Raw genomic sequence first — 26,642 nt, 5'->3', positions numbered from 1 at the left:
ACCTCTCTGAATAAAAGTCCTGAAGCTCACCATTTTATTAAATCAGCATCTCTATAAGTACTAATACAAGAATTGTAGCAATTCTACACTAACAGATGCTACTAGATATGGACAGGCAGAGGAAATGTAACCACAGGGCAGCTTTACCTGAAGGCCACCACTACTGCACTTAAGGAACCTCCATTTCCAGCCAGTCTCTGGGAACAGACCTGACAGGGATCACCTCAGTGCAGCTCTGCATTGGACCTGAGAAGCCTTGCCAAACACAACCTGCATCGCTCCCCATCTTCTCCCCCACATACACGAGAGAAGTTCATACACAAGTATGCGTGGAGAGCCCTGGGAACACATTAAGAGTTCAAGCACTGTAAAAATATGACCAAATCTGAATTGAAATCTGCTTTGTGCAGCTTTCCAAAAGCCTATGGCACACACAAGGGCCCACTGCATCCCCTCCTCCCGACTCCTTGCTGTTAACTCCTCACTGCTTTGCACGGATAAAAGCTGGCTAGACACACTTCAGAGTCCATCAACCCTAATCAAAGCTTGGCCTTGGTGCTCATGACAGAGCGACAAATAGTGCTCATTTCCTATGTTTATATATGTTTTCAAAGGATTAGCAATAAAAGCACTTTTAAATGATTGCGTGTTTGCAACATGAATCATCACTGTCAATTGGAATTTCATCCAAAATGAAGAAGGACTGGACTCAACAGCGACCCAAGCTGTATTCCTTCAGCAAACAGAGCCACGTGCACGCAGTCAGTGAGAGGCTGAGGGCAGGATGCCAGAAGGTGAACATTGCTCTCCTGCTAACCATCTCTTCTGTAACTCACTTATCTGATGAAGTTAGAAGTGTTCTTCACAGTTTCTTTTTAGAAAAACAACTACAGAGTGAATTAATCTTTTAGAACTACTTAACTCTGCCTTTGCGTACTCAGGGCATTAGAAAATATGCAGCTGTCTCCTACCGAGCAGAGATGTTTCACTTTCAGAGCCTGGTAGACAAGAACCTATTCTCATGCCTGAATCCCACCACGCTGAGACTGACAGCAAAAGCACGCTGCAGGTGGTCTGCACAGATGCCACTGGTCTCCTGCTGTGCTCCACTTCTGCTGTGCTCCCTTCTGGAGAGCCCGTTTGGAATGTGAAACAACCAGACAAATGGCCCCAGTGACAGCAGCCCACTCAGGGCAGCCCTTTTCCTCAACGGCCACCCAGCTTTCTCTCGTAGCAAGAGCGGTGGGGAAAGAGCCTGGGATGCTCCAAGGAAAGAACAGCTGGGGACAGCCTGCAACTGCAAGGACAACTTGTGCAGTCTGAAGTCCATTCTCAAAGGTCCTGTTGAAAGGACAGGACGGGATCAGGCCAGACAAGCAATCCCGGCAAGTTTAATTTGGCCCTGGGGCAGCTGAGTGAGTTGCTTTAGAGCAAAGAAAGAGGTTGATGGTATTAGTCCTGCAAAATAAATTGCTTGCAGGATTTATTATCATCACTATAATAATTGTGGTCTGCTTGTGGTACCTAAGAGATGTTGTTAAAATCTACAAGGGCTTGAAGGCTCAAGTCATCAAGTAACGTGTCTTGAAGACAGAAAGACAAACAGATCTGAAAACTGATTATTGCAAAAGGCAATCAAATCCACAGGAGCATGTCACTATTTAGGTCCTCCTCACAAAGCATTTTACAGCATTTTACAGTTTTAAAGTGTCACCACCAATCTCACTATTGCACTCTGAACTATTCTGTAAACTAATTTTTTAACAAATAACAATTACCATTACTACAGCAAGGCTAGAAAATGTCTATTATCTTCTTTCTAATTCCTTGTATGCCCCAGAAAGCATTCTGTGGTTCACCAAATCTGTGAGGGAATACTATGACACTGTTTCTTTCGCTTTCTGCACCCTTCCACTTGGAATGATATATTTCACATGGTAAAAATAAGCAGAAAGTCCGCCCACCTTACCAGCAAAGGTTGAATATGACTAGATCATGACCGTAGTACTACTGGAGGCAGAGAAAGATCTTTCTCTTCCCAGAACACTAACATCCAAATTGGAGGTGACCTTAAGGCAACTAATGTTTGTGTTCTTCAGACATCTGGCTGTTCCCTCTTTCTAGGCATAGCTCAGCCTGGCAGAAGCCCTGGTTTCCTGCCCCAAGGAAGAGCCCTCCTGCTTGGCTCTAAATGAAGTCTCTTCCAAAGCCCTACTCCAGCTCATGCTCTCCAATTCCCCAGTGAAAGACAGGCAGGGTTTCCCTCCCAGGGCAAGCACCCTCTCCCTTGAGGGAAATCCCTTCTGGTAAATGCTGGAAGACAAACCAAGATTAAAGGCGCTATATTGAGATTCATGTGGCTATATACAAACCAGACCATGCTTCAAGCTTCCCGCTTTGCCCCACTGAGATGTTTGTTGTGCAATCCCAAGGCTATTTTTAGTCACTTGCACAGAAAATCGCATTCCAAATTACCAATGGATCTCTTGAAATAAGTATAATACAGCTTTCTGATGCTTGAGCCAAAATACATGGCAGTTTTTTATGCTCTCTGTAAATGCTGCTAAGATATAAAAACTCAAGAAGAAATCTCACGTAAGGAAGGTGACCATCCCTCTTCACTTCATGAAATTGTTTGAAAAATGTTCCCAGAACCTCTGCAGATCTTCATATCCGTTACACACATCACCATTTCAAAAATAGCTCATAAATCAGAGTGAATTCAGCAGAGAATAGCGGATGATTAATCAGCTAACCTAGACCTAGAAATTAAAGGGTATTGCTTGGTCAGGCAACACACAGTGAGGGTGAGATATTATTTAACTCTCTATGAGTGTTCATGAAATCACTACCAGCATCAGAGAGGAAAAAGAGCTTTTGTTGTGTGACTCAATGCAGGTGTAACATTTTTCTTGTACTCACCTTTCAGCTAACATGTATTTTAACTTACTTTTCACCAACAAAAACCTTCCAGTTGGCTATACAGACTCTACCTCCTGGAGCTCTTCTTTGAATCAACCCCAGTGCTCAATTCAAAGTGTAATTGTGACATAATTACCAGTCATCCCACTCACATGGAATATATGCTGGATCAAACATGTCATCGGTTAATATACGACCATCACAGCAGGCGTGATAGTCTTAAAGTCTTCATCTGCATGAATTATAATTGCTAATTCACTGTGACATTTTGGTGCCACAGTGGCCTTGTGCTGACTCAGGCTACAGTCCATCCTGCAGTATTAGAAAACAGAGGAGGTGGTACTGGGGACTCGATCTCCGAACCAAACAAACTTCAAAAGCTCACCTAAAGCTACCACTAGCTCAGTCCTGAAGAGGCCAGTGGCATCTGAACAAATGCCAGTTCCCATGCTCTCAGGCTGCCCCGAGACACAAACCACAGAACAAAGCTGGGAGATCTGCCTCAAAAGCACACTGCTGCTCTGAACTAGCATGCAAAGCAGATGCTTCCTTACGTACTTTTATGGAAATCATGAGACTTTAATTATCAGTCCTAAAAAGCAGAAGAAAAGCCCTCCACACAAATCACTATAATTTGCTTTGCCGATAAATTAATTGCTATTAAATACTATAACACGGTATAATTTTTATCTCACAGTAATCAAAACAATCCAAGAACGTGATTTGTACTTAGACCATATAATTATTCAGAGTTAATAAGAACAGCACTAAGAATGGTATCAAGTGCTGCAGGTCAACAAGCATTTGATTTTGGCTGGGCTACTCATAGACAACATGTGTGCAAGCATGGACTATGCAGAGAATCAATCTATCTATGTCATCCTGCCAGGCTGGATGCGGCTCTGGGCAGCCTGGTCTGGTGGCTGGCGATCCTGCACATAGCAGAGGGGTTGAAACTATATGATCTTTGAGGTCCTTTTCAACCCAGACTGTTCTATGATTCTAAGATACGATTCTATTCATCAGTGCAGGAGAATGAGTTTCCCAGTGAAATCCCTCTTACTGCTCATACGCGATGCAAAAGTTCCCTGCTTCTGTATGCCTGCACGACAACCGAGTGGGTATGACAGTACTCAAAACGAAACGCACTACCGAAAAAATAACAGCAGAAACCCTCAAGCCTCCTTCTACTATGGTCTGTCGGCACCAGGCTTAAGGAAAGCACAAGGAGAAGCCGACTTCCACAGCCAACACCGAAGGCACCGCCGCGAACCTGGCGGAAGCGCCTCAGACCAGCACCGGGCAAGGGGACCCGAGGGTCTCGCGGCCCCGACCTACGGCTCCCACGCGGCCACAGCAACGGCGTCGAAGCGCCGCGCATCACGGCGCGCATCAGCGCGGACGACAGCAGCATCGCACCCGGCACGCTTCGCTCGTGCCGCCGCTTATTTACGAGTTCAGAAGAAGACGCAGCCGGTTGTTTTTATGTGGCTTTTTTTTTTTTTTTTTTTCTGCCCGAGCAACTGAGAAAATGCTCCTAATAAGGTTCGCAGAAAGGAAGCGGCTTCTCGACGGCGCTAAGCCCTTGAGAAGGAAACAAAAAAAAAGCTCTCGCTATCAGCCGAAGAGCAGAGGACGGCGGGGCCGGGACAGGCAGCGCCCGGGGGTGCGGGGCAGCGCTTGGGTAGGGCGAGCAGCACCCGGACACCGCTCTGCGCGCCTCCCGGGCGCGCTCACGGCTTTTTCTGCTTCGGCCCAACCCCGCGCACGGGACAGCCGAGGGGAGCGGCTCCCAGCCCCAGGCGGCCCCCGACCCGCCGGCACCTGCTCGGGGCCGTCCCTCGGGAGAGGCACCCGCAGCCGACCCCGGCCGCGTACGGCACTCACCGCGTAGCGCAGCGCCGGCCGCTCGCCGAACACCGAGTCCCCCATGGGCGCGGGGCTCAGCTCCTCTCGGCTCCGCTCCTTCGGGGCTCCCGCCCGGCAGCCGCCGCTCCCGCCCCGCCCCGGCAGCCGGCAGCCCCGGAGAGGAGGAGGAGGAGGAAAAGAAGGCGGAGAAAGGGGGCCCGCTCTCCGCCCGCCGCTCCGCCCGGCTGAACCGGCACAGCCCCGACAGCGGCACCGCCAGAGGAGAACCCGGTGTCCAGGTTCATCCTAGTGGATAGGGATAGAGGAAAACGAATACAACTCCAAAGTTTCAGTCGTTGTTTGTTTGATTGCTTTCTTAACACGTGTATTTGGTAAGGTGTGATTCCGGAGTCCCTGCCCGCGACGGGGGTGGAAGTTCTAGAGGTCCTCCCACCCCAAACCAATCTGTGAACCCACGATTCACACAGAAAAGGAAACAAACCCTAAATGAAAACTCTACTCTGCTGTTATAATTAGAAGCAACTTGCCTAGGGAGACTGTGGCGTTGCCATCAACAGCAGTGTTTAAAAATACATAAACTTTGGGCAGCAGTGACCTAAGCAAGGAGAACTGACCTCAGGCCTGGGCTGGGCTCGATGCTCTTCTGCTTGCATCTTTGTAATCATTTCCCAGTGCTTTGCAGGAACAATGTATGTCCCCCAGTTACTGTGAGTCCTCCTCCATGGAAACAATGCATGTGAAATTGGTGACCTTCACTGGTTTTGACTTAAAATCTAGGCAAACAGGTTACCAGTGCTTTGCAATACCTTCTTAGAGACATTTGGTTAAAAATTCAGGATACCTACCTAGAACACACAGTTGAGCCAAAGTTCCTTTCCCCCCTGCTAGGTAAGTGCCATGCCCAACAATCTATGGATCCTCCATAGGCCTTCATTCCCATTGCAGAGGAAAGTATCTTCAGAGTTCCCGTGCACAGGGAGGGAATTTTTCAGCTCACTTTGCCTTCGACAAAGCACGGAATAATTGCATTTATACATTAAACTAGCTGTTGTTTATTCATCTGTGCTAAACCTCCTGCTGGAAAATGAGGCAGGGAGGTATCTGAGCGATTGCAGAGAACGTGTTGGAAAGCAGCACCCAACAGAAGCAAATATTATGCACTGAACGTTTCAAATCACCAAGCAAAAATAAGTACTTAAATAAAAGGCAAGAGCGGAGCACCCGGTTCTCCATTATGAAGTTCTGCTTTTTACTCCACACACACCCTCTCCACTGAGTCCCAGTGCTTTTCCTCTGCATGGCAGCTGTGGCACTCGGCTGCAGGAAGCAGCAAAAAGCAGATGGAGAGGCGTGCAGTACACCTACCCCCAGGCTGCATCACTGCCCGCTCTTTAGCCCTGTCTGCTGACAATGATCAATGCAAAGGGGAACACTGAACATCAAAGAAGGATGGGATTAAAACCTGAGGGCCGTGTTTCAATAAGCACCCCAAAATGAAAAGAACAGTGTGGAAAAGACAGAAATCCACAGCAAGAAGGTATAGGAGAAATAGCCTAGCAAAAGCAGAGGTGCAGAAGAAACAGAATTATCTGGGATAAGGCAGAAAAATAGAATAGCAAGAAGATTGCAAGAGGAGAACAACTAAAGGTGAGGTTTTTCAGGTTGAACTTGTCTGTCCTGGCATTGCTTGTCAACGAGAAGCAGCCCAGTCTGTGACCCCCATGCATCCCTCCACCTCCTACTGTTGCCTCTTCAGGTGCCCACTGCAAGGTAATGCAGCAGAATGAGCGCAGAGTTTGCTCCCATGCAGCAGGCTCAGCCAGCTCACCAGGGAGCTGTGTGCTGGAGCTGGCACGAAGGACTGCGGCAGCTTGAAGGGCAAGGGTTTTTCAAGTATTTCCATACCCAAAATCATAAAGCATTTGGTAAGTTGCAGGTTTCAGAACTGTAATAGTGCAGTTCAGCACTCTTCTGTATCTAGTAACAAAGTGTAAAAGCAACTGCTAATTAGAGAAGGTGTGTTCAAAGGCCAGACCTTATGACCAAGGAGTACCTGATTTCACATTTTATAAAATCACAGAATCAAAGAATGGCCTGGTTTGAAAAGGACCTCAAAGATTATCTAGTTTCAACCCCCCTGCTATGTGCAGGATCGCCAACCACCAGACCAGGCTGCCCAGAGCCACATCCAGCCTGGCCTTGAATGCCTCCAGGGATGGGGCATCCACAGCCTCCTTGGGCAACCTGTTCCAGTGTGTCACCACCCTCTGTGTGAAAAACTTCCTCCTAACATCTAACCTAAACCTTCCCTGCCTCACTTTAAAACCATTCCCCCTTGTCCTATCCCTATCCACCCTCATAAACAGTAAACAGTCATACCCCCTCCCGTTTATGCACTCCCTTCAAGTACTGGAAGGCCACAATGAGGTCTCCCTGGAGCCTTCTCTTCTCCAAGAGAAATTCACAGCATCTGGAGCACAGCCCTGATGTGCAATGAGCAACTCCAGGCAGAGCTGTGCTACTCAGTTTCTTGCTATCACCTGCCCCTATTTTAAGCCATTTTGCCCCTAGCATTAACATGCTGATCCTTCATAGAACTTCAGGCTAACTTTTCCTTTTTCACACTCATTTATGCTTTGTCCCCTGTGTTCCTTCCAAATTTCCTTCCTATTTTATTCACCTGTTAATGGCTGCCCAATGGATACATGCAACTCACATTAGAATGTGAACACCTCTTAAAAGTTGAGCTTCACACAAAAACCTTACAAAGGTCTTACAAAGCATAATAGTTAACTTCATGCACACTCATTCCAAGGCTACTCAATTAAGAAAAAAAATATACAAACTAGTTTTGGGATGGTTTCTTTTTTTTCATTAATTAATATTAAATCTGTTTAATTGTATGAGTCCTTGCATTTTTTTGTGTTTTCCATTGTTCCCATTGTGGTTGTTCCCTATGCTGCTTTAAGAAGCTACAGTGTGTGCGTTATACCTGAAAATGTAAACTGCAGTAAAACCTTCACTCCTTCTTTCCTATTTATCACTTACTGCTGACAACAGAAAAGGAGAATGAACAGTGTTTCAGCTATACTTTAGTTGCTTCCAACCTAGCATCTGGTAAATGAGTAAGTGAGTTTTATAGTGCTGATCATGGATGATGCCAGTTTTTGTTTTTTTCAGCATTGCTCTGTGGACTGAGTGCTTTCTCCACACTAATTGCTCCAAAACAAAATAAACCAGCCCCACAGCTGCAGACAGCACGCAACTGTGATACTGGAGAGGAACGACTTCTCTGCTTCTCCAGCACGACTCCTGGAACAAATAACTCAAGCTGCCCAATGTCACATCAGTTGAGGTACAGAAAAGTCTCCAAATCCACTCTATGAAGGGAGAGAAGGCAGCTTGGTTCTTCCTCCCTAAATTTAAACACCTGCAGTTGCTTCTCAGATTATCACCCTTGGCTTCCCTGCAATGTGGGAAGAAGCAGAGACATCCAATGAACAATTTGTGTCATTCAAAGTAGACATCTAAAACAGGTCAGACAAACTGGTCCCCAGAAGTGCCTGCCCAGGACACTCAATGCAGATGTCTGCCCCTTAGAGTGGGGAGGCTCACCCTGGCAGTTACAAGGTATGGGCTCAGCTTTTACATCTCACTCAGAACTTGCAGAAAGGGTCTTAACAGCTTCAGTATCTTGACTGTTTTTATTCCTGTAAACAGCAGTGCTTACCTGGTGTAAAACAGTCCACATTTTCAGGTTTGAAAGAACTTCAAACAAGCATAAAGGTCTTGTTTTGCTTGACCTTTCTAATAGCTTTATGAATGCAGCTTCCACACAGAGCTAGTTCCAAATCTGGAAAAGGCCTGCCTCTGTAGCTGCTGAACCAGGGCCAAGCGTGATACTGGCAGCACACTTCTTCCTTAGGGAATCAGCACTTTTCTTGTTCCGGCCAAATGTTCATTTGGTCAGTTACAGTGTAAGTCTATTTCCCAAAAAGAAGAGAGAGGAAAGAGAAATGCACAATCATCCATTAACAGACACTAGAAAGTAAGGAATCAAAATTCAGGGATAGTACACTACAAAAATCCTTTGCTCAGGAATAGCCTTCTTTTGTTGTTGTTTTAAAGAAGTTCTGATTTGCTATCTATCAAAATATGTTGATAGTTTCTTGCCAGTTTTGTAACAGAATGAGGGGAAACGGTACGCAAAGAATGAAGTACCATCTCATCTCACTCAAAGAGATGCTTTTTCACAATGGTGATGTATATCTTCATAGACAAAATAAATCCTGTTTTAGAAGAACTTTATTACTGTAATTTTCTGGATATCTGAAGCCCCTTTATATGAGATTTAGTGCACTGGACAAGCATGACACCATCACAGCTCTTAAGGCATACAGGTATCAGAGTGTCACTCCTATCAGCATCAAGGAAGCTGGAGTTTTATTCCTAGGAAGCCAATAGAAAGCAGCAGAGGTTGTATTCCTCAAACACAGCCTCTCTAGGAGGTAAAAGCATAGAGAAATCATACCCTGCGCACACCCACATCATGGTCCAGCACTCTCCAACTGTGCAAAGCCCATGAGTGGAAACCAGGCCCCAGACTTCTCAATCAAACGTGCAGGCTGCTCTGCAGAGAGGCAGGAGCCGCATTTGTTCTTAGGAATGGCAATGCTAAGCCAGTGCTAAGAGGAAGTCTTCCCTCCACCTTCCCCACACCCACACATGAGGACAGCCACTGCTACTACTGCCTGACGGGCACCATTTGGGAAGGAGCAGCAGCAATGCACAAAATAGCCCCAGGGCCACAACCAGCTTTTCTGGGAAGTATTCAGTATAAGAGATCGACACTCACAGAAACCTCAAGCAAAAAAGAAATAAAGAATGTCTGCTATCACACATCCCGGAGGTCATTAACACTGATGCCACTGCCACTGGAATTTCACTCAGGTGTTTCATTCTGGTTACTACATTCACCTTTTTTTTCATTTAATACATCACTATACTCTTTAATTGCTAAGTCACAGAATGATGTTCTGTATATGTTCACTGCACATTACTGTACTATTGGTTACCAACAGCTTGGCAAAGAAACTTAATCTAAGACTCCTACGTTAGAAGAATGATAAATTACTTCTCATTCCTTGTGTCTGCATGTTGTTCTCCAGCATCAGTGAAAATTCCATATAGTATCTTTAAACTAAAACTCCAAGCTATGAACTTGTAAGTCAAATCTATGACCCTACCATGTAGCATAGAATGGCTTTTCAATAAAGATTAACGTTTGCCCTCTGCAAGTCACTATAATTCATTCAGTTGTTAGAGCTGGAGAAGAATTAACAGGTATCCTGCAATATTTTTCTCTGCTCAGAGGCTGCAATTTAAATAAATGGGACCACTCACTGTTCCATGTGAAGATAAATGACATTCAGGCCTCATTTTTTTGTTTTTTGTTTTTTACTTTTTATTTCTGTTGAGTTTTCCTTCCTGATAGAAGGAGCCAAAAAGGCAGACAGAAATAAAGTGAAAAAAAATAAAGGGGTGGATGAAGAAAAAAAAGCAGCAAAATGGAAGCAAACATAACTTACAAGCTTAGAGCTTCAAAAGAGCTTAAATCTTAAACATATAAACAAAAAATCTCAGCAGATATAGATGTAGATGATACCCATCTGGGTAAACAACAACATGCTGGGAGATTTTTCTGGTTACTGAAAGTGGGCATAACTCCATGCATTTCCTTCCTTGTTTATCTCCTTGCAACTCGTGTTCACTATAAGCTTCACTACTGGGCTGAGCTCTCACTATCAATTACCCTCCTATCTAAAATGTGTTCTGAGAACTGTAGAGGGAGAAGGGCACAATTTTCTTCCATTACATGTGACTTTTACAGAAATTGCAGCTATTCAAGAAAAATAACAACCACTAACTTGAAAAAAATCAGCTCCAGATACATGATTTGCTCTCTGACTAGAAATAGAAGTGCCTATTAACAACTGACAGAAGCAAGGGCTTCTATCTAAATTTATCACATGGATATTTGTCAGGAATTTGGGAAGGCATAGGGTTATTTCACATAACTAATGCTTACTCCATGCTGTTTTGTGGATAGAACAGTTAAAATTCGTTTGGTGTGCAAAGTAATAATTATAGAACAAATTCCCAAGAAGTAATGCGACTACTGTAAGTTTGTTTTAACGTTGTCATCTGTAAACCAGTTTTCAAGACTGAAACAAGACTAAGACTGCTGTGACCAAATACAATAATATTCGTAATTCTTAATTACTCTTCAAAAGAAGCCACTGTTTAACAAGTTTCAGGCTATATCTGAAATGGTTACACACGTAAAGTTTTTGCAGTTGCCAATAATTTGGTTATCTGATAAGCTGATGGGCTTTGTATCACTGTTCTCTAAATATCAGCTGTAAATTAGAGTCAGGGTATTATTCATAGCATTCATAGACCAGGCCCTGTGCAACCTGGTCTCGTGGTTGGTGACCATGCACACAGAGGGGGGGGGTGAAACTGGATGATCACTGTGGTCTTCTTCAACCCAGGCCATTCTATGATTCTATGATTCACAGGCTTTGGCTGAAGAGCTAATTTCCAGATTATAAGGAATCATGTTTTTCAAAATCTGACTTCCATCCAGCTGAGACCAAAGCCAGCATCTTAAAATTTCTTGTGAATTGTAAATTGGCACACTTTTTTTGAGCCAGAAAATAACAAATCATGAAGCAGTCTCCTTGGGTACTGCTACCATAACTGTTAACAACAAACCTAACACAAACTCTCCTTTTCTCTAAGCCCTGGAGGAGCTCCTGCAAAACTACCCTCAGAATGACAGCCCTGGGAGCATCCCAGGACATCCCAGCTGCAGGGCAGGGAGCCTAGGAATCCAGAGAGCCAGCCTAGGAACTGCCAAGGAACTTGTATGTGCCACAGTCCTGCAAAGTCCTAAAGTCTTGGCATTGGCACATGGCATGGAAGGGCCATATCTGGCTGTGCCAGGCCCTGGCAGGTGGTCTCTCCCACAGCCTGTCCCACAGCCAGAGAGCCCAGCACAGTGCCACTACTATGTGGGCCAGACAGCCTGCGTCAGGAATGGGAACCCAGGATCACTGGCTCTTGGTCTGCATCGCTAAGCTGATTTGCCCAAAGATAAGCACTGTGCATCAGCCCCAGGCCTTGGGCTGTGGGGTCAGATGGGCCCAGATGGGATTTCTCACCACTGTAAACTCAGACACCAGAGCCTGTTCGTAACCCTGGAAGAGTTTTCTTGCCTTCATTAGAAGTGGATTCAAGGACTTTCAAATAAAAGAGCTGAAGGCCAGCAAATGGGCTTTTCTCATTGCAGCAAATTTCTACCAACTACTGTGATTAATGGCTTTTGAAATATCTGTTCTTTCTGATTTATAAAATGTAATCACATGCAATAGCCACATGCTGTGAATTCTTCATGAGGTAATTCAAACTTGTACATATTGCTGTCCACCACATCAAGATTTTACAGCATGTTCTAACAATAATACATTCACTGTATGGTTTCACTCTGAAGAACAGATGTGGTTGCGATTTCATTGTATGGATTTCTGAGGACTTCCATCAGCAATCACTTTTATTTGAGCACCATTTTCCCTGTCTGTAAGTTCACCTCTGTTTTCACTTGCTGCAGGAGCATCAAAGCACGTTTACTTCCTGATAAGAAACTTTAATCACTTAATGATTCAAGTGTTCCTGTCATAACAAGTGAGGAAGAGTATGAGGGAATTGACTTTAGCATTCCAAGGACAGATGGGAAAATGCAGAATCTTGAGCACGCTGACTAACTCTAAAAATACTGTAAAGCTGGTAGGAAAACAAACAAATCACCAAAATGAATACATGTATAAGTGTTACAGGTGCTATTCATCTTCAGATTCGGATACGTACAGTAGGTGTCTATGCCCCACTGAAAGCCTACTCTATTGACACAGAAGCATTTGAAGAGCTAGTCTAAAACAGTCTGTATCAATTTAAAGTAGACACCATGTTTGACTTGTTGAATAGATTTCCAGATCCAACTGAACAGACTACGTGCATCCACCAGTGGAGGATGCCATCACAAACACATGTACATGCAGATGTCTACAGCAGGTCTCTGTGCTACCCAAAGCAAAGAAGATGTTGCACATCTTTTCTCCTGAATAGTCTGTTTCAATCACCATGTGTTTCCAAAACACAAACCAAAACGCACACAGGTTGGAACCCGTGGAAGGGTTTTGCAAGAAGGCCTATCTTATATGTCCAGGTAAAATCCCTTACCCTAAAGGGTTCGTGCACAGGCCCAGTATGTGCAGTGCACATACTGAAAACACAAACAGGTAAATTACTGGAAAAGGCGCATTTGTTGCACTTCTGTTCTCTCTTGCAGAAGCCCTGACAGCACTTGCTGTCTTTAAGGCACAGTAGTCAAGTCTGATGCATTTAATTCCCCAGGAATTAAAAACTCAGGCCAGCAGAGATGTATATAATGCTGAAGCATTACAGTGTGTTAGTACTAACAACTGCCTCCCATTTGTACTTAGTGAAAGGCTAAATCATCAAGGACTTGGGTGTCTGATTCTCACTGTTACCTGGAAACTGGAATCCTGAGTACAAGCGCTATTAAGAAAGTGATTTTAAAAAGGGAACAGAAACATGAAGACATGACTCATATAAGAAATACACCATCATCCAAGCACGTTTTCTCTACTTTGCAGAGCTGTACTGTTTTAAGCTGCACAATCCCTTGCTGCTGCACATACTTTGAATATCTCCTGGCTTGAGTGTAGTCATTCCTGTGTATCCCAGACTAGGGTTTTTCTCTTTGCAGGGGTGGAAATAAGGTGAAAGCAGAGCACAGCCCACTGCCTCTTATGTCAAGAGGTAGCAAAACCAGGGCACTGAGCAGTGACACTTCTGCTAATCTGGGAGGAGAAGATTCCCCAGGGCAAAATAGCTTGGGAACTGCTGGGTTGTATAAAGAGGCTGGCCTATTCTCAGCCAATTGTTTTGGAAAAAGGTAAACCATGAATTGAAAGCACCACAGCTATTTCTTAGGAATCCCACACAAGCCTGCTCTCATTGGGCAGCAAGGACGCCTAGCTCCTCTGTAAATTCTTCTCTGGTGACTTGCCCTGCTCTAACTGTTCTGGTGGAACATGCCTGTAGAACAGGCTTTGGAAAGCTTCCCTCTGATCCTTCACAGCTTTACTCTAGCTTGAAACTGATGCAATTCCAATGAAGTCAAAGCTGACACAGGGGAAAGTTGGAATAATGAAGCACTGAAGCAGAGCCGTGCTTTTTTTCCTCCTCGTTGTCCTTCTCCCTTGATTGAAAAGTTCAAGGGGAAAGAAAGTGTGGAAGTGGCTCCATGTGCAATTTGTGCCTCTAAGCAGATCCAGAAAGCTGTGAGCCAAACACCCGGCTGAATCTCAAGACTTACAGTTTCTACTGAAGATTATATTCCTAGGTTGCAGAAGACCACTTCTCCCCACTCAGCAGCTGGGGGGTATCAGTTCTTGCTAGACCAAGCAGCTACAGATGCTGAAAACACCACAGGCTCCTAAAGAATTCATCTATGTAGGACAAAGAGTTTAAGCTGTTTACAACTCTCTGGTTTCTGATGTTTATTACTCCCCCCCCCATAAAACCTGCCTCCATCTGGGGAATCTTGCAGTGACAGAGTTAATGAAAATCTGAGAAGCATTCCAAGGATAGCAATGCAGAATGAGAGCAACCTCAGCATTGTTTTGTTAAGATCTCAAATTGCCAATATGGCAAAATGAAGTAATGCACTCTGTCAACATGTAGTATGCTCTATAAATGGGATCACTTGTTCATCAGTTAGTAAAACATGCTGAAAAGCACTATTTGATCAGTCTTAGAGCAGCTGACTGCTTGCTTTACCTTCTTCCCTACGATTTATTTGAAGCAAGAAACTGCTGAAAGTCTTCGGTGAGTAAAAAGAGACAAAAATATCTCCAACAAATCATTAAACATATCCACAAATAGACCCCTGTTCATGTGATCAGCATTTCTTTATTGGTAAAATAAAATACGAAAGTCAGCTGAAGCACTGACTGCTTAAAATTGATTTCCATGGGTTTCAGTATTCTTTTATAAAACTGTTATATCTTTTTACAAAAAGAAATTGAGCTTATTAGCTAACTTGGAAACCTCAGACACATTTCATACAGCTACAGACAGCTTCCAGATTGAATTTTGCTGATCCAGGCTTCTTAGCTGGAGTTTATGGAGCCAGACTTGTCATATGAGCTATGTCTATAAGCCCCAGGTAAATATACACAGGGTTCGCGTTGTTAGAGAAAGTGTTTTTTACTCTTCTAAAAAAAATTAAGTTAATCTTAAGCAAAAACAAAAGTTCATTCAGTACATTTCGTATTTGTTGTTTTTGATCCATTTTGGGAAGCATTTTTCCTTCCACAGTCCTACACTGTCCCTGCTTCTCTCCGAGTCACTTTAACTCTTCCATTTCTTTTACCATGCTCTGCTTCACTGTCTGTTCTCTGAGCTACAAACAGCTGGATGGCACAGCTGGAGGAAAGGAAACGAGGGTCAGCTATTTCCTTCTCCTTCTTCTCCACCAGCAGCCCTCATGCCTTCACTTTCCTTCCTACCTGCTTTAACTCAAGCCTCACACAAGGCTGGCCCTGTTTTGCAAAGCATCGTTAGAAATGAGATTTTTCACTGGTATAGCTGAAGTACTGCCAGTTACAATTACAATGTGCAGTTACAAGGATTGAATGGATACATTTCATTTCCTATTCCATTAAAATTGCTAAGAATATCAATAATCACCTTATAAGGATTATCACTGTGGCTATAATAACAGGGTTCCACAGTTTTCACTGTAAAGATGTACTTTTGTAAACTCAATAGCCCAAAGAATGCCTCTTTATTTAAGTCAATTGATATTTCAATGAAAAGTCAGATAAAAATTTACCCATAAAGCCCAGACTGACATTCTCAAAGAGAAGATATCTTCTCTTTGAAGGCCAGGAATCAAAGAATCTGCAGATTTCCCTGGGCCTAGTAGCAAGGTGACCCTCCCCTAGTTTCATTTATTCTTCTCTGCATCCACCATTAAGCTGAAATTTGCAAAGCAATTTGATTTTTCTATTTAGTGAAGATACGGTGTATTCAGTACAGGTGAAATATATGTTATACATTGCAACAAACTAAAGCTGTTCCCCCATAAATGGGGAAAAAAGGCTTCCTAAGATACAGAACAGGAGAAAAGATGGCATAGGCAAATAAAGAATGAAGAAATGGGTATGGGATTACAGCAAGGATGATGTTCAAATGTATCGAACATTAACTGGAAATGAACATCTTTACATGACCAATTGCCTTTAAACTCAGGGCGGCATGTCAGAACAGCTTGCAGAAATGGAAGAAGCCCCGCACTGCTGACAGCAGACGCAGCAGACCAGAAACAGTGGCCTGAGCAATACCTGCTGGCTTAGCTCTAGCCACAGGCAAGGATGCATACCAGTTCCTGCACTTGCACAACCTCACCACTAGTCTGGCCCTGAAATGATGGCACTTGAACTGTCCCACAAGTACTAAAGAGCCTGGCTACAGGCCCACAAGAGTCTCCAAAGAAAAACAGAGCAATGGTCATGAGCAGTGACCCAGGAAGGCTTCCTGACATGGAAAGGGTGGCTCCCTTTTTGAAGGTACTTGTAAGAAGGCAGGAAGCAGAATATTGCTGCTGCTGTTGGTGCTCTGGCTTCAGCATTATACTACAGATAGGCAGTCCAACAAAGGATACCAACAATGGGTGAATCATTACACAAGCTACTGTTGTTTCTAGCATCTTGGCTAGTTTGAATGGTTTACACTGATATTTGAAGAAAATGAGATTGGTTCCTTGCTTGAAACATAAGCAGCCAGCATTCACACATCCTGCTCTGTTGGTACCTATGGGAGCTAGCAGCACAATGCAGTGATGAACAAGTGGTTGCTGTGAGCTGTTCCATCAGCCTAAAGGGACCCAGAAAACAATGTCTAATATGCCTGTTTACAGACTAAATAATAAAAGGGAAGATCCTAGACTGGATCCTAGTGACCCTTCTGAATTGTGAATGAATCTCTTGGTATTGTGTTACTTTATTCAAAATCATTTGTGAAACATTCAAAATGCAATACAAATCTCTCCCCTACACTTTATTTAATCACAAGCCACTGACAATGGCTGTGATTCAAGGTAGTAGCTAAGTACTCACATATCTTTGACTATGCTTGTAGTCCAAAAATTGTTCATGCTTCTAACTCTGTACATGCTTAAATGTTTGTCTAAATTTAAGTCAAATTTGTTTTTTTTTTTTTTTTTCTGTGATTATTCATATATGATTAGGGTAGTGTGGTGACACCAACAGTGACTCTTGGAAATGATAATTCTAGGATTCTTCATGCTCTTTGGTGGAAAACTATACCTGAACCAATAGCAGAGAAAGTTAGAGACCTCCGAGTTCCACAGACTCTTCTACCTGCTCCCTCTATGATGATCTCGTGTCCAGGTAATGTTCTCAGATGGAGAAGCCATCTCTCAGACATATTTCAATTGGTTGGAAAGCTGTGGCAGAATTTCATGCAAGAATAGCTTCCATTTTACCTCTTTTCTCCTGCTATCATGACCATTTATCAGTTGTTCTGTAATCACCTCTTAAATATGATTCAACAGCAAAGTGTTTTGTTCTGCATTGTGAGATGACTAATTATCACAGAATCACAGAATTGCAAGGTTGGAAACGACCTGCAAGATCATCTAACCCATATCTTGCAGTTCCTCATCCAGGCGCCTCTTGAACACTGCCAGGGACGGCGACTCCACCACCTCCCTGGGCAGCCATTCCAGTGCCTGACCACCCTCTGAGAGAAAAAGTTTCTCCTAATATCCAACCTAAACCTCCTATGGTATAACTTCTGGCCGTTTCCTCGTGTCCTACTATTTCCCTGGGAGAAGAGGCCAGACCCTTTTGCACCACAACCTCCCTTCAGGAAGTTGTAGAGTGCAATGAGGTCTCCCCTGAGCCTCCTCTTCTCCAGACTAAACAATCCCATAGGTTTCATTGGTTTCAATATTTCATTGGTGTAGCACAATGAATACTGCAAGAGGTAACAAAGCACAAAGCACGTCATCCACTGGATGGACACTAACAAGAACAGGGTAATTCTGTTGCTTGAGTGTTGTCATGACACATAGACCTACATTCTATTATTTTCTGTGGGAATCCAACCAAAACAAATGTGGATAGACTGTCAGCAGAAGGGAGGAGAATACTGTGTGCAGCAAACAAGCAACTAGAGTCACTGACGACCCCAGCCAGATCATAGCATTCCTCGGGAGCACATACGTTACTCAGAGCTTTTTCTGATTATTTTTGTAACAAAACTTTGCAGCCTTTTTGAGTGGGGCAAGGGAGACTGATTTCCCCTCCCTGTTTTTAAAATTCAGGCTAAGTTTTGTGATTAGATCTCTGTTAGAAAAACTTTAAGGTTCTTCAAGGTCTGAGCTTTGGGACTCTGTAGCTGACTCAGTTCTTTCTGTTTTAATTGTCATGCTTACTCTTACTTGAGTATTATGAGCAATATAATGATGGCAAAATTGGTAATATTTTAATTAAATGATGAGATATATACAAAGGAAAGGAAATTGAACAAATCAATGTTCTTTTAATTTAAATTCAGAAGTTAAATCCAAATACTTAAGTAAGCTTGACAGTAGGTATCATTTCATCTGCAAGCAAATTCTTTTCTACAGCACTGGAACATAAAGACGCTGCCAATATGCGGATAAGCTCTCTGCATTATACAAAGCAGCAGTGCATTGAAGCCTCATGTTGTAATGGAAAATCCAGATCTAAGATCTGGAAAGGAATGATAGAGAGGAGGAAAAATGTAGTTACCATTTGTAGCACAGTTGGTGGGATTTTTTTTCCAAGTGATGTCAGGGAAACACATTGGATAACTACATTTACAAGGCTCCTCCTATGCCAGCACAATAGAGACCAGCCCATTGTTCTCAGGGCAGCTGATAAACTACGCTTTGTTCAAAGTTAGGTGGCTATTGTCCCCACATCACTGAGGATGGAGTTTATCTCAGTGGATTACAAAAAACAAACAAGTTCCTCACTTAATGAGAAAGCCCTGAAAAGCTACTGTATCTATATGATATGTTAGACAAACAGTATGTGCCATATACTGCTCTGCTGCTCTGCACTTCTCAAACACTGCTACCACTGAGACCCTGTGCAGACTCACGGTGCACTTCACCTATTTGGTGTTGAGATGCCAGATGGAGGGATTTCCTGCATCCTTCCACTGCGAGCTCCTTGTGGGAAGGCTGCTAACTGGAAGGACAATAAATAGTGGATCAATTAATCAAAATAGTGGCAAATTAAAAGGAGAATCAATTTTCTGTCAGATTGACTCACCCTGAGGTCACTCAACTGCTGTAACTGATACAGGGCAGCGAGAGGAATGAATGGCTATGGGTTGCCTTTCAAAAGTGGCCTGCAATTAAACTGAATTAAACACTGTGCAACTCAATTTGCTCTCCTGAAACCCTATATATTCAGGGTGTATCATTCCTAGAAAAGGTTACATTCATTGTTGATTTCCCTCTGTACAAGAAGACAGGCTGTCAACACTAGCAAGCATTTTCCTGAGCAGTATGAAACTGCACTGTGGAATTCTCTATTTCAGCTCCAAGAAGGAGTGAAAATGTGTTCTAAATGCAAATAGACAAGTTCCCAGGCATCTCTGGATATTAAAAAAAAAATAAAAATAAAAAAAAAAAAGCTACAAATGTTGTCTAGTTCAAAAGAGCCTAAGCCACTAACCATCAGAAATGGTTAATCCTTAAATCCTCTACTATTTCTTTAATGACCGGTTCCTGCCACACCACAGAAAAGAATGGCGTTGGGGCTCTTCCTGAGCTGATGTGACTTCTGGTCTTAGCTATATACACATCTCACAGGAGTCCCCCACCTCACCCATAACCAGTGAGACCCTTGCAGGAAATGGCAGCACTACCATTAGCATTATCATCATGTCACTAGAGAAGGTCTATAAATTCTGAACTCCTCTAGAAACAGCTGTTTGCTAAAAGACAACTGAAAAGGGGAAGAAGAAGAGATTCCCTGAGCCAAATGCCTTCAAAAAGAAATACAGAGCAGGAAAAATATTGGCTGCTGAAACCTTTCCTTTTGGGCCAAAGAGGAAAAACAGAATCAGCAAAGATGACATTTTTGATATTACTCACGACGAGGAGAGGCAAACCGGGGTGCCTGACAGACACTTCCAGCCCTCACTGGCATCGCCAGGTGCCCATGACTGTCACCCAAACCCCAGCCTGCCCCCCAGGCTGTCCCCTTCCAGCCCCCTCCAGGCGTGAGCCACAACAGCAGCCTGGCTGGGAGCAGTGGTCTCTTCAGGAGCTGTACAGAGCAGACTGCAGCAGAAGAAACAGAAAGGCTCTGCTGGCAGATTTGGCACCCGCAGCCGGCAGAGCACACGAATCAAATGGGAAGAAGAAAGGCGGCCCTATATTTAGCCAAGAAACAGATAGGCCTTCTCAAGAAAGGCTCACTGCTCTGAAAGGTTAAAACAAAGCAAAGCCCTCCAGTCCCTGCATTCCTGTGCTGTCACCACCTTCCTGCTCCCTGGCCTTTGTGAGAGCCTCCAGTCACCCTACCGGAGCAGCCCTGACACCCAGAGCCCTGAACTCTTCCAAGTTACACCTGGAAAGGAGACTTGTGGTCTGGTGATGTTAGAATTAACCACTATGCTGAGATTACTCAGTCTTGTTTCACCTTAAGCTGCATTTTGACTCAAAGTCTCCAGAAACAGAAGAGCATTTCCTTAACCCACCTCACTGCAAAGCTTTTAAGTCATGTAATCATGCAACCCACTGAAAGCACAGACCCAGATCAAAATCCACCTTTTCCTTTTTAGAGTTATTTTTGCTCTGCCTCGATGAAGGCAGATGCAGAAAAGCCATGCAGTGCACATCACAGCTTTACTCCTTGTTTTCCACTGACACATTTTTCCTCCACCCTTCCCAAGAGCCCACAGTAATGAGGCGAAGGGAAGGGAGAAAACTGCAGAACTTTCCTTGTTCTGCTGGGAGTGGTTCAGGAGAGCCTTAGGGAGTAGAAATACCACATTTTGGTGCTGGAAGGAAGAAAGGCACTTTTGGGAAGAGAAGGCAAGTAGGAAGTCATCCATTTGTTTGGTTCTCTCATGCTGCTGTGACTGGGCAGGCTTCAAGCTCCACATTTGTCCCTGGCTGTCCCTGCTACAAGCAGTGAGGAGCGCTCAGAAGGTGAAGACACAACTTTACAGAGGAGCTGGCTGAAATCAGGGTTCCTCAGACACTCCTGGGGAGGTAGCCATGGAAGGGCAGGCAGAACCTGCCCTCTCCAGTGATGGATTTGGGGGCAGCCAGCACAGCTAGAGTCTCTTGCCAACACTCAGCGCTAGCACATGGGAACATCTCATTCATCCATGAGAAACAGGTACAGAGCTGCTGGGAGAAACCTTCACCTTTACCCAAAAGATTGAGCATCTCTCTCTGCCTAATTGACTAATGTCAATTAACAACAGAAAGCCTGAACATTTAGTAATTTTCTCAGTTTAACGAAGTCTCCTGACAAAAGGGGAGGATGGCAAGTACTGGAACGATGTGTTCTTCAGATTTTCCACAGAACCCAGTTATACCCGACCCGCTCCAAGTGTTAATCTCATTTTGAACACAACAAACTCCAGAAATGATGCAAATCTTTCTTCTTTTTCATTACTTACATATTTTTCCAAAAATAGAGTTCAATTTACCCTATTTTTTGTTGGCTTATTTCTTTGATAGCTGGTTACTTGCAGTAGATTTTTTTTTCTCTCTGTTACTTTCAATAACTTCCTGTCAATCCTCTACACTTTGTATTGCCAGTTCTATCTGCCTTCTCACTAATACTTGCCTAAGCCTAGTATCACGTTCCTAACTTTTTGGAGTCTTTCTCTTGTTTGCTGAACTGTCTTTGGATATGTTCTTTGTTTCTCCATGGAGCATTCCTAGTCTTTCCTATGTTGTTCAGCAAGAAATCACCACTGAGGACTTAAAAGGAATACAAGGAACAAATATAACCCAGAACCATCACCATGACATATAATCCAAACGTACATCCAGGACACAGACATACACAAATTCCCCCACTGCACACAGCTTTAAACAAAATCATGAAATCACTTTACTTTATACTATCTGCAACCTCTGTTTTATGATTCCACAAGCTTTATATAAAAGACTGAGGAGAATGCAAATCTGAGCCCCTATAGGGAAGAATTGGATTAAAAAGTAGCAGAAACATTAGGAACCTTGCCCAGAACAGCATTTTCATAAATTGCACTGTGGTGTATTTAATTTGTTATCTGTTAACACCCAGATCATGATCCCCACTGCTACTATATGTAAGTATTTTTTTCCTCTGGATTTTGATTGATAACAGTTTGGCTTGGATTTTTTTTTTTCCTCTTAGTTTCACTGCCATAACTTCATGACATTGAATTTCCTCTTGGAAATAGCATTTTTGCTCGAACTCTCCATGTCCTTTGGCAGGTTCAATGCTTCAAAGCTAAACCTTCCACAGATTGCAATAATAATACTCATTTAAAATCCCAGATAATTCATGAAAGCAAAATAAAATAATTAAAAATACAGATTTATCCTTGATGCAAAGGTATTTGCATAAATGTCTTCATTAATTCCTAAACACAGTCTCAAGTTAATATCCACCATGAATTACATATCATCTACCTCGTTAAAATTGCTTCAAAAATATAAAAGCTTCACATGATTTGCATGGTTTTCTAGAAATGCACGTTCCCCACTGTAAATAAACCAGTTATCATCTGAACATTTACAGAATAATCTCTTTATTTGTTCTTCATAATGACAGATATTGAAGTGAGACTAACTGACCAGCAGCTCCCTGGGTTGCTATGAAGAAGAGATCACAGCAGAAATACATGCCAGATTTTTCCCTTGCTGCATCACCTGAATGCTCATCTCTGCTTCTCTCCTCAGGACACTCAAGTTCAGTTCTCCAAGTCTAGCTTATTCAAAAGTGATTTCCTTATCTGGAGACTCAGGAGTTTGTTATTATGAACAACAAACAATACACTGCTTTTCCTCACTGAAGGGCTGTGCAGACATCAGCACTATCTGTGCTCTAGGGCTAGGAGCAGGGAATGGTTGCAGCTGGGTGTTCCTCAACATGAGCGCTTGACCCACCGAGCTCCAGCCTACTCCCATGACAGTGTGGACAACCACACCAGCCTCATGAGCTGTTTCTGACAAACTGTATGATGGGAGCAGGCTTCTTCACCAAATGAAAAGCCCTTCTCGAGTCAGCATTTGGCAGCTTAGGAGTTATTCTGCTACATTCCTCACACTGTAAAATGTCTTTGGTGACTGGTAAGACTGGGGGGCCAGTGATATTATCAGGGTTGAGGTCTTCTTGATGTGTAAGATATCGAAGGCAAATCCTACACCTACACCACAGTTTGCACTCCCCTAAATGCCCTCATCCTGCAGCCATGGGCAGTGCCAGGGGCAGGAGCTCGTTGATCCAGCACTGCTGCCAAACCCCTCACACTGTGGAGCTGCAGTCCAAAACATACAATATTTAATTGCAAAACTTGCTTAGGCAGCTGCTCTAAAGGAGAGACAAGTTGCTTACACACGCATAGTCCTGAATGACCTGTCTTATGTGGACCTCAAGATGCTTCATAAATATCTAAACTATCTAAAACCAAATATTATTTAAACCAGCTAAAAAGTAACCACATCTCTAAGCATGGTTCACATGCACCAAGACCAGGAAGTGGGCACTGACATCCACCTTCCATGCTGCTCAGATGCAGGAAGCAAAGAAAGCTGAACAGCATCTGAAGCAACTTCTGAACCGCCACAGTTTCAGTCCAATACTTTAAATTAAATTGAAGTCACAGCATCATATGCTTACTGGCAGGGCATTATGTTAAAGGACACCTGTTTCACTTCACCAAATGTAGGTAAAACATATCTACATTGTGTTAAAAGGTTTTCTGAATGAACATTCATTTAAAGGCAGCTACATTGCCATCTCTGTAGGGAACACAGCTTTGAAACTGAGGATACAACGCATCACTCCTGATTCCCTGAAAGCCCTGGTTCTCAGTCAGAGCTCTCCTTTGGACCATGGAGTACTTCCAACATCTAGCTCCCTTCCTTGCACATGGTTCACTTTCTGTGCATATCAGTTGTTTACATTATGTTTCAACAAGAATCTGAAGCTTAAATAGCATTTTCTATTATGCTCTTCCAGTTAATAATTTTTTTAACTTTCACTTTTTTTCTTTTTCAAACACTCTTTGGCATCAAAATATTGTTGTAGCCTGGAGAAAGCATCCGGTGAGTTTACACAGTGTCAAGATGGGCCTAGGTTTGAACTCACAGGGGGAAAAACTCTTGATACATTTCCAGACGATATAATTTTTTAGTCAGGTCTCTTGAGTTTCTGAAAAAGACAACTTTCCCAGGCTCCACATGTTTATGAGATGTACCAAAGGAAAGCACCCCGTCTTTCTGAGAGGTAAGGTGGTGATTACACAACTTTCAACACATACTGAAAGTTGATTCCACAAACTAATATTGCTTTTGGCTTTACACAGAGTTCTTCACAAGGCCTTCTGAGGAGAAAGCAAGCACTGGAATAAGAAAGTTTTTAATATAGCTTGCAAAGAAGAGAAGTATGGAGTTGAGAGAGGAAATCAAACATCCCAAGATCTAATTCAGACTTAACCAAACCTTGGCCACATCATTCAATGTGGTCATGCATCAAAGGTCATTCAGCAAACCAGTATTCATAGAATCACAGAATTACAGGAGTTGGAAGAGACCTCAAGAGATGAGTCCAACTCCCCTGCTAAAATAGCTACCCTCCACTAGGTTACACAGGTAAGCAAGCACCCAGACAGGTCTTGAATATCTCCACAGGTGACTCCACAATCTCTCTGGGCAGCCTGTTCCAGTGCTCCATCACTGGCCATAAAGTTCTTCCCCATTTTAGTAAGAAATTTCCCATATTCAATATGAAACTGAAATGATGATGTTCTATTTTGTAGCTAGTACCCATTAAGAAGGATGGATGGATAAACTGCTGCACCTGGGAACAAAAGAGTTGCTCAGATGCAAAAAACAACAGATTCGAGAACTGCTTCTCAGACAGAGCTTCTTGCCAAACAGATGACACAAATGGTTCTAGAAACCTTTGGGAGGTAGGATGACAGTTTGTCTTTCTACAGTGTAAAAAACCGAGATGGTAATTTGTATAGCTGATAAAAAATAACTGAAAATTTAGAGCACTTCTTAGAGTAACGCAGTAGATAAAAATGCACCAGAAGCAGGAGCCATGTGGCCTGGAAGTCCTAAAAATGCCCAGCCAGCAGCCTCCGTGAGCTCACTATGCTGGCAATGCTCTCAGACTGGTGATTTAGTTAGAACTACAGTAATAGCTGAGAGCCCTAGAGGTGAACTAAGGCTCCACTCTGCCAGGTGCTGCACAAGCAGCATTAATTCAGAGTTTACTGAAAAAGCAATCAATGGACACTCCCTTCCTCCAGAGCAAAAGAAATGAAAACAAATAACTGAGACAGATAAATAGAAGTCCGCAGAGGAATTACTGTCTATCCTAGGAAGTACTTCAGGAAAAGGGTGAGCCTCTAGAAAATGATAGCCTGAGAGAGAAGCACAATTACCAGGAGTCTGAGGCGATACTCCCCCCAGGTTTAAGTTGTTTTAACAAATTACAGATCATTGCTTCTGTCCTGAAGGAACATTTAAGCACTGTTCTGAATAGTAAGATTTTTTCCTCAACTTCCAACGCATGCCTTTCATCCTTGAGTCTAGAGAAACTGGTTCCACCCTTGAAAGAAAAGAATGTCACAGTGCTGCCAGCTTCATTTCCAAGATAACAGACGATTTTCAACTGCAAGAAAGTCTTCCAGTTCTGCACTTTGCCTTTGTATGCAGAGACCAATCATGCAATGCATTCCTCCAAGGAGTACCTGGTGGAATACACCAGTGGACATTATTGAACATCTGGCAACACAATATTAGGAACATTTCATTCTTCAGCTGGTCTCCTGCCTGTTCGCCTCTTACCTGTATTCAAGCCTATACATAGAGGACAAGACCACATCCCTATGCTATGCCTGTTAGGAGGACAGAAACCTTAGGTGAAGCCAGACAAGTCTCAAGCAGTAGCTTCTGCTTGGAAAAATTGACCAGATGGTTTCTCAGGTCTGTATTTGTTCAACCACTAGACAACCAGGAAAATAAGGAACACCACAGTCTTCTCTTTTCATACCTATCTCTTTAAGATGAAGAAAGATGATGAAAATGAAAATGTTTTCAAAAACAGAGTAAAAATCATGGTACATTCCAAGCAGCTATCAATCAGTAGCAGAGACAGATTACAGAGTTTATATAACTTGGTTTTCTTGCATATTTGGCTGTGTGAGCTCTAGGTTGGCTAGGATTATTTTTTCCAGGCCTTTTCTGAGTAGATCATTTCCAAGATGATGCTCCTTGACACACCAGCACCACTCATCCAGAGAGTTTTTTTCCAGCAGCAATGCCTTTGGAAGCATAAAAGTCCAGAAAGCAAATTTGCTCCTAATGAATTAGTATGCTCATCAGAAAGCTAGGGAACTCCTGGTCCCAAGATACAGTGAAATACAACAACAGAATGCTCTGCAAGTACTAT

At 43.2% G+C, this 26,642-nt stretch overlaps 1 protein-coding gene across 3 annotated transcripts in view; it reads right to left on the bottom strand.

Annotated features, from left to right (window-relative positions):
* The window catches only part of ARHGAP6 (Rho GTPase activating protein 6), a 302,474-nt gene that overhangs the window by 145,843 nt on the left and 129,989 nt on the right, over positions 1-26,642 (bottom strand). Inside the window, exon 1 of one of the 3 annotated variants that reach the window (XM_048931278.1) lies at positions 4,810-4,935. The exons of 1 other annotated variant lie outside the window; for it this stretch is intronic. In XM_048931278.1, coding sequence (XP_048787235.1) covers positions 4,810-4,854 — 45 coding nt within the window. In that variant the 5' untranslated portion in view covers positions 4,855-4,935. Of the gene's footprint in view, positions 1-4,809; positions 4,936-26,642 lie in introns of those variants that run through there. One more of the 3 variants, XM_048931270.1, reaches the window with a different exon arrangement.

Source organism: Lagopus muta, chromosome 1 (assembly GCF_023343835.1).
Source record: "Lagopus muta isolate bLagMut1 chromosome 1, bLagMut1 primary, whole genome shotgun sequence".
NCBI lineage: Eukaryota > Metazoa > Chordata > Aves > Galliformes > Phasianidae > Lagopus > Lagopus muta.
This window is presented reverse-complemented; position numbering and strand designations above follow the sequence as displayed.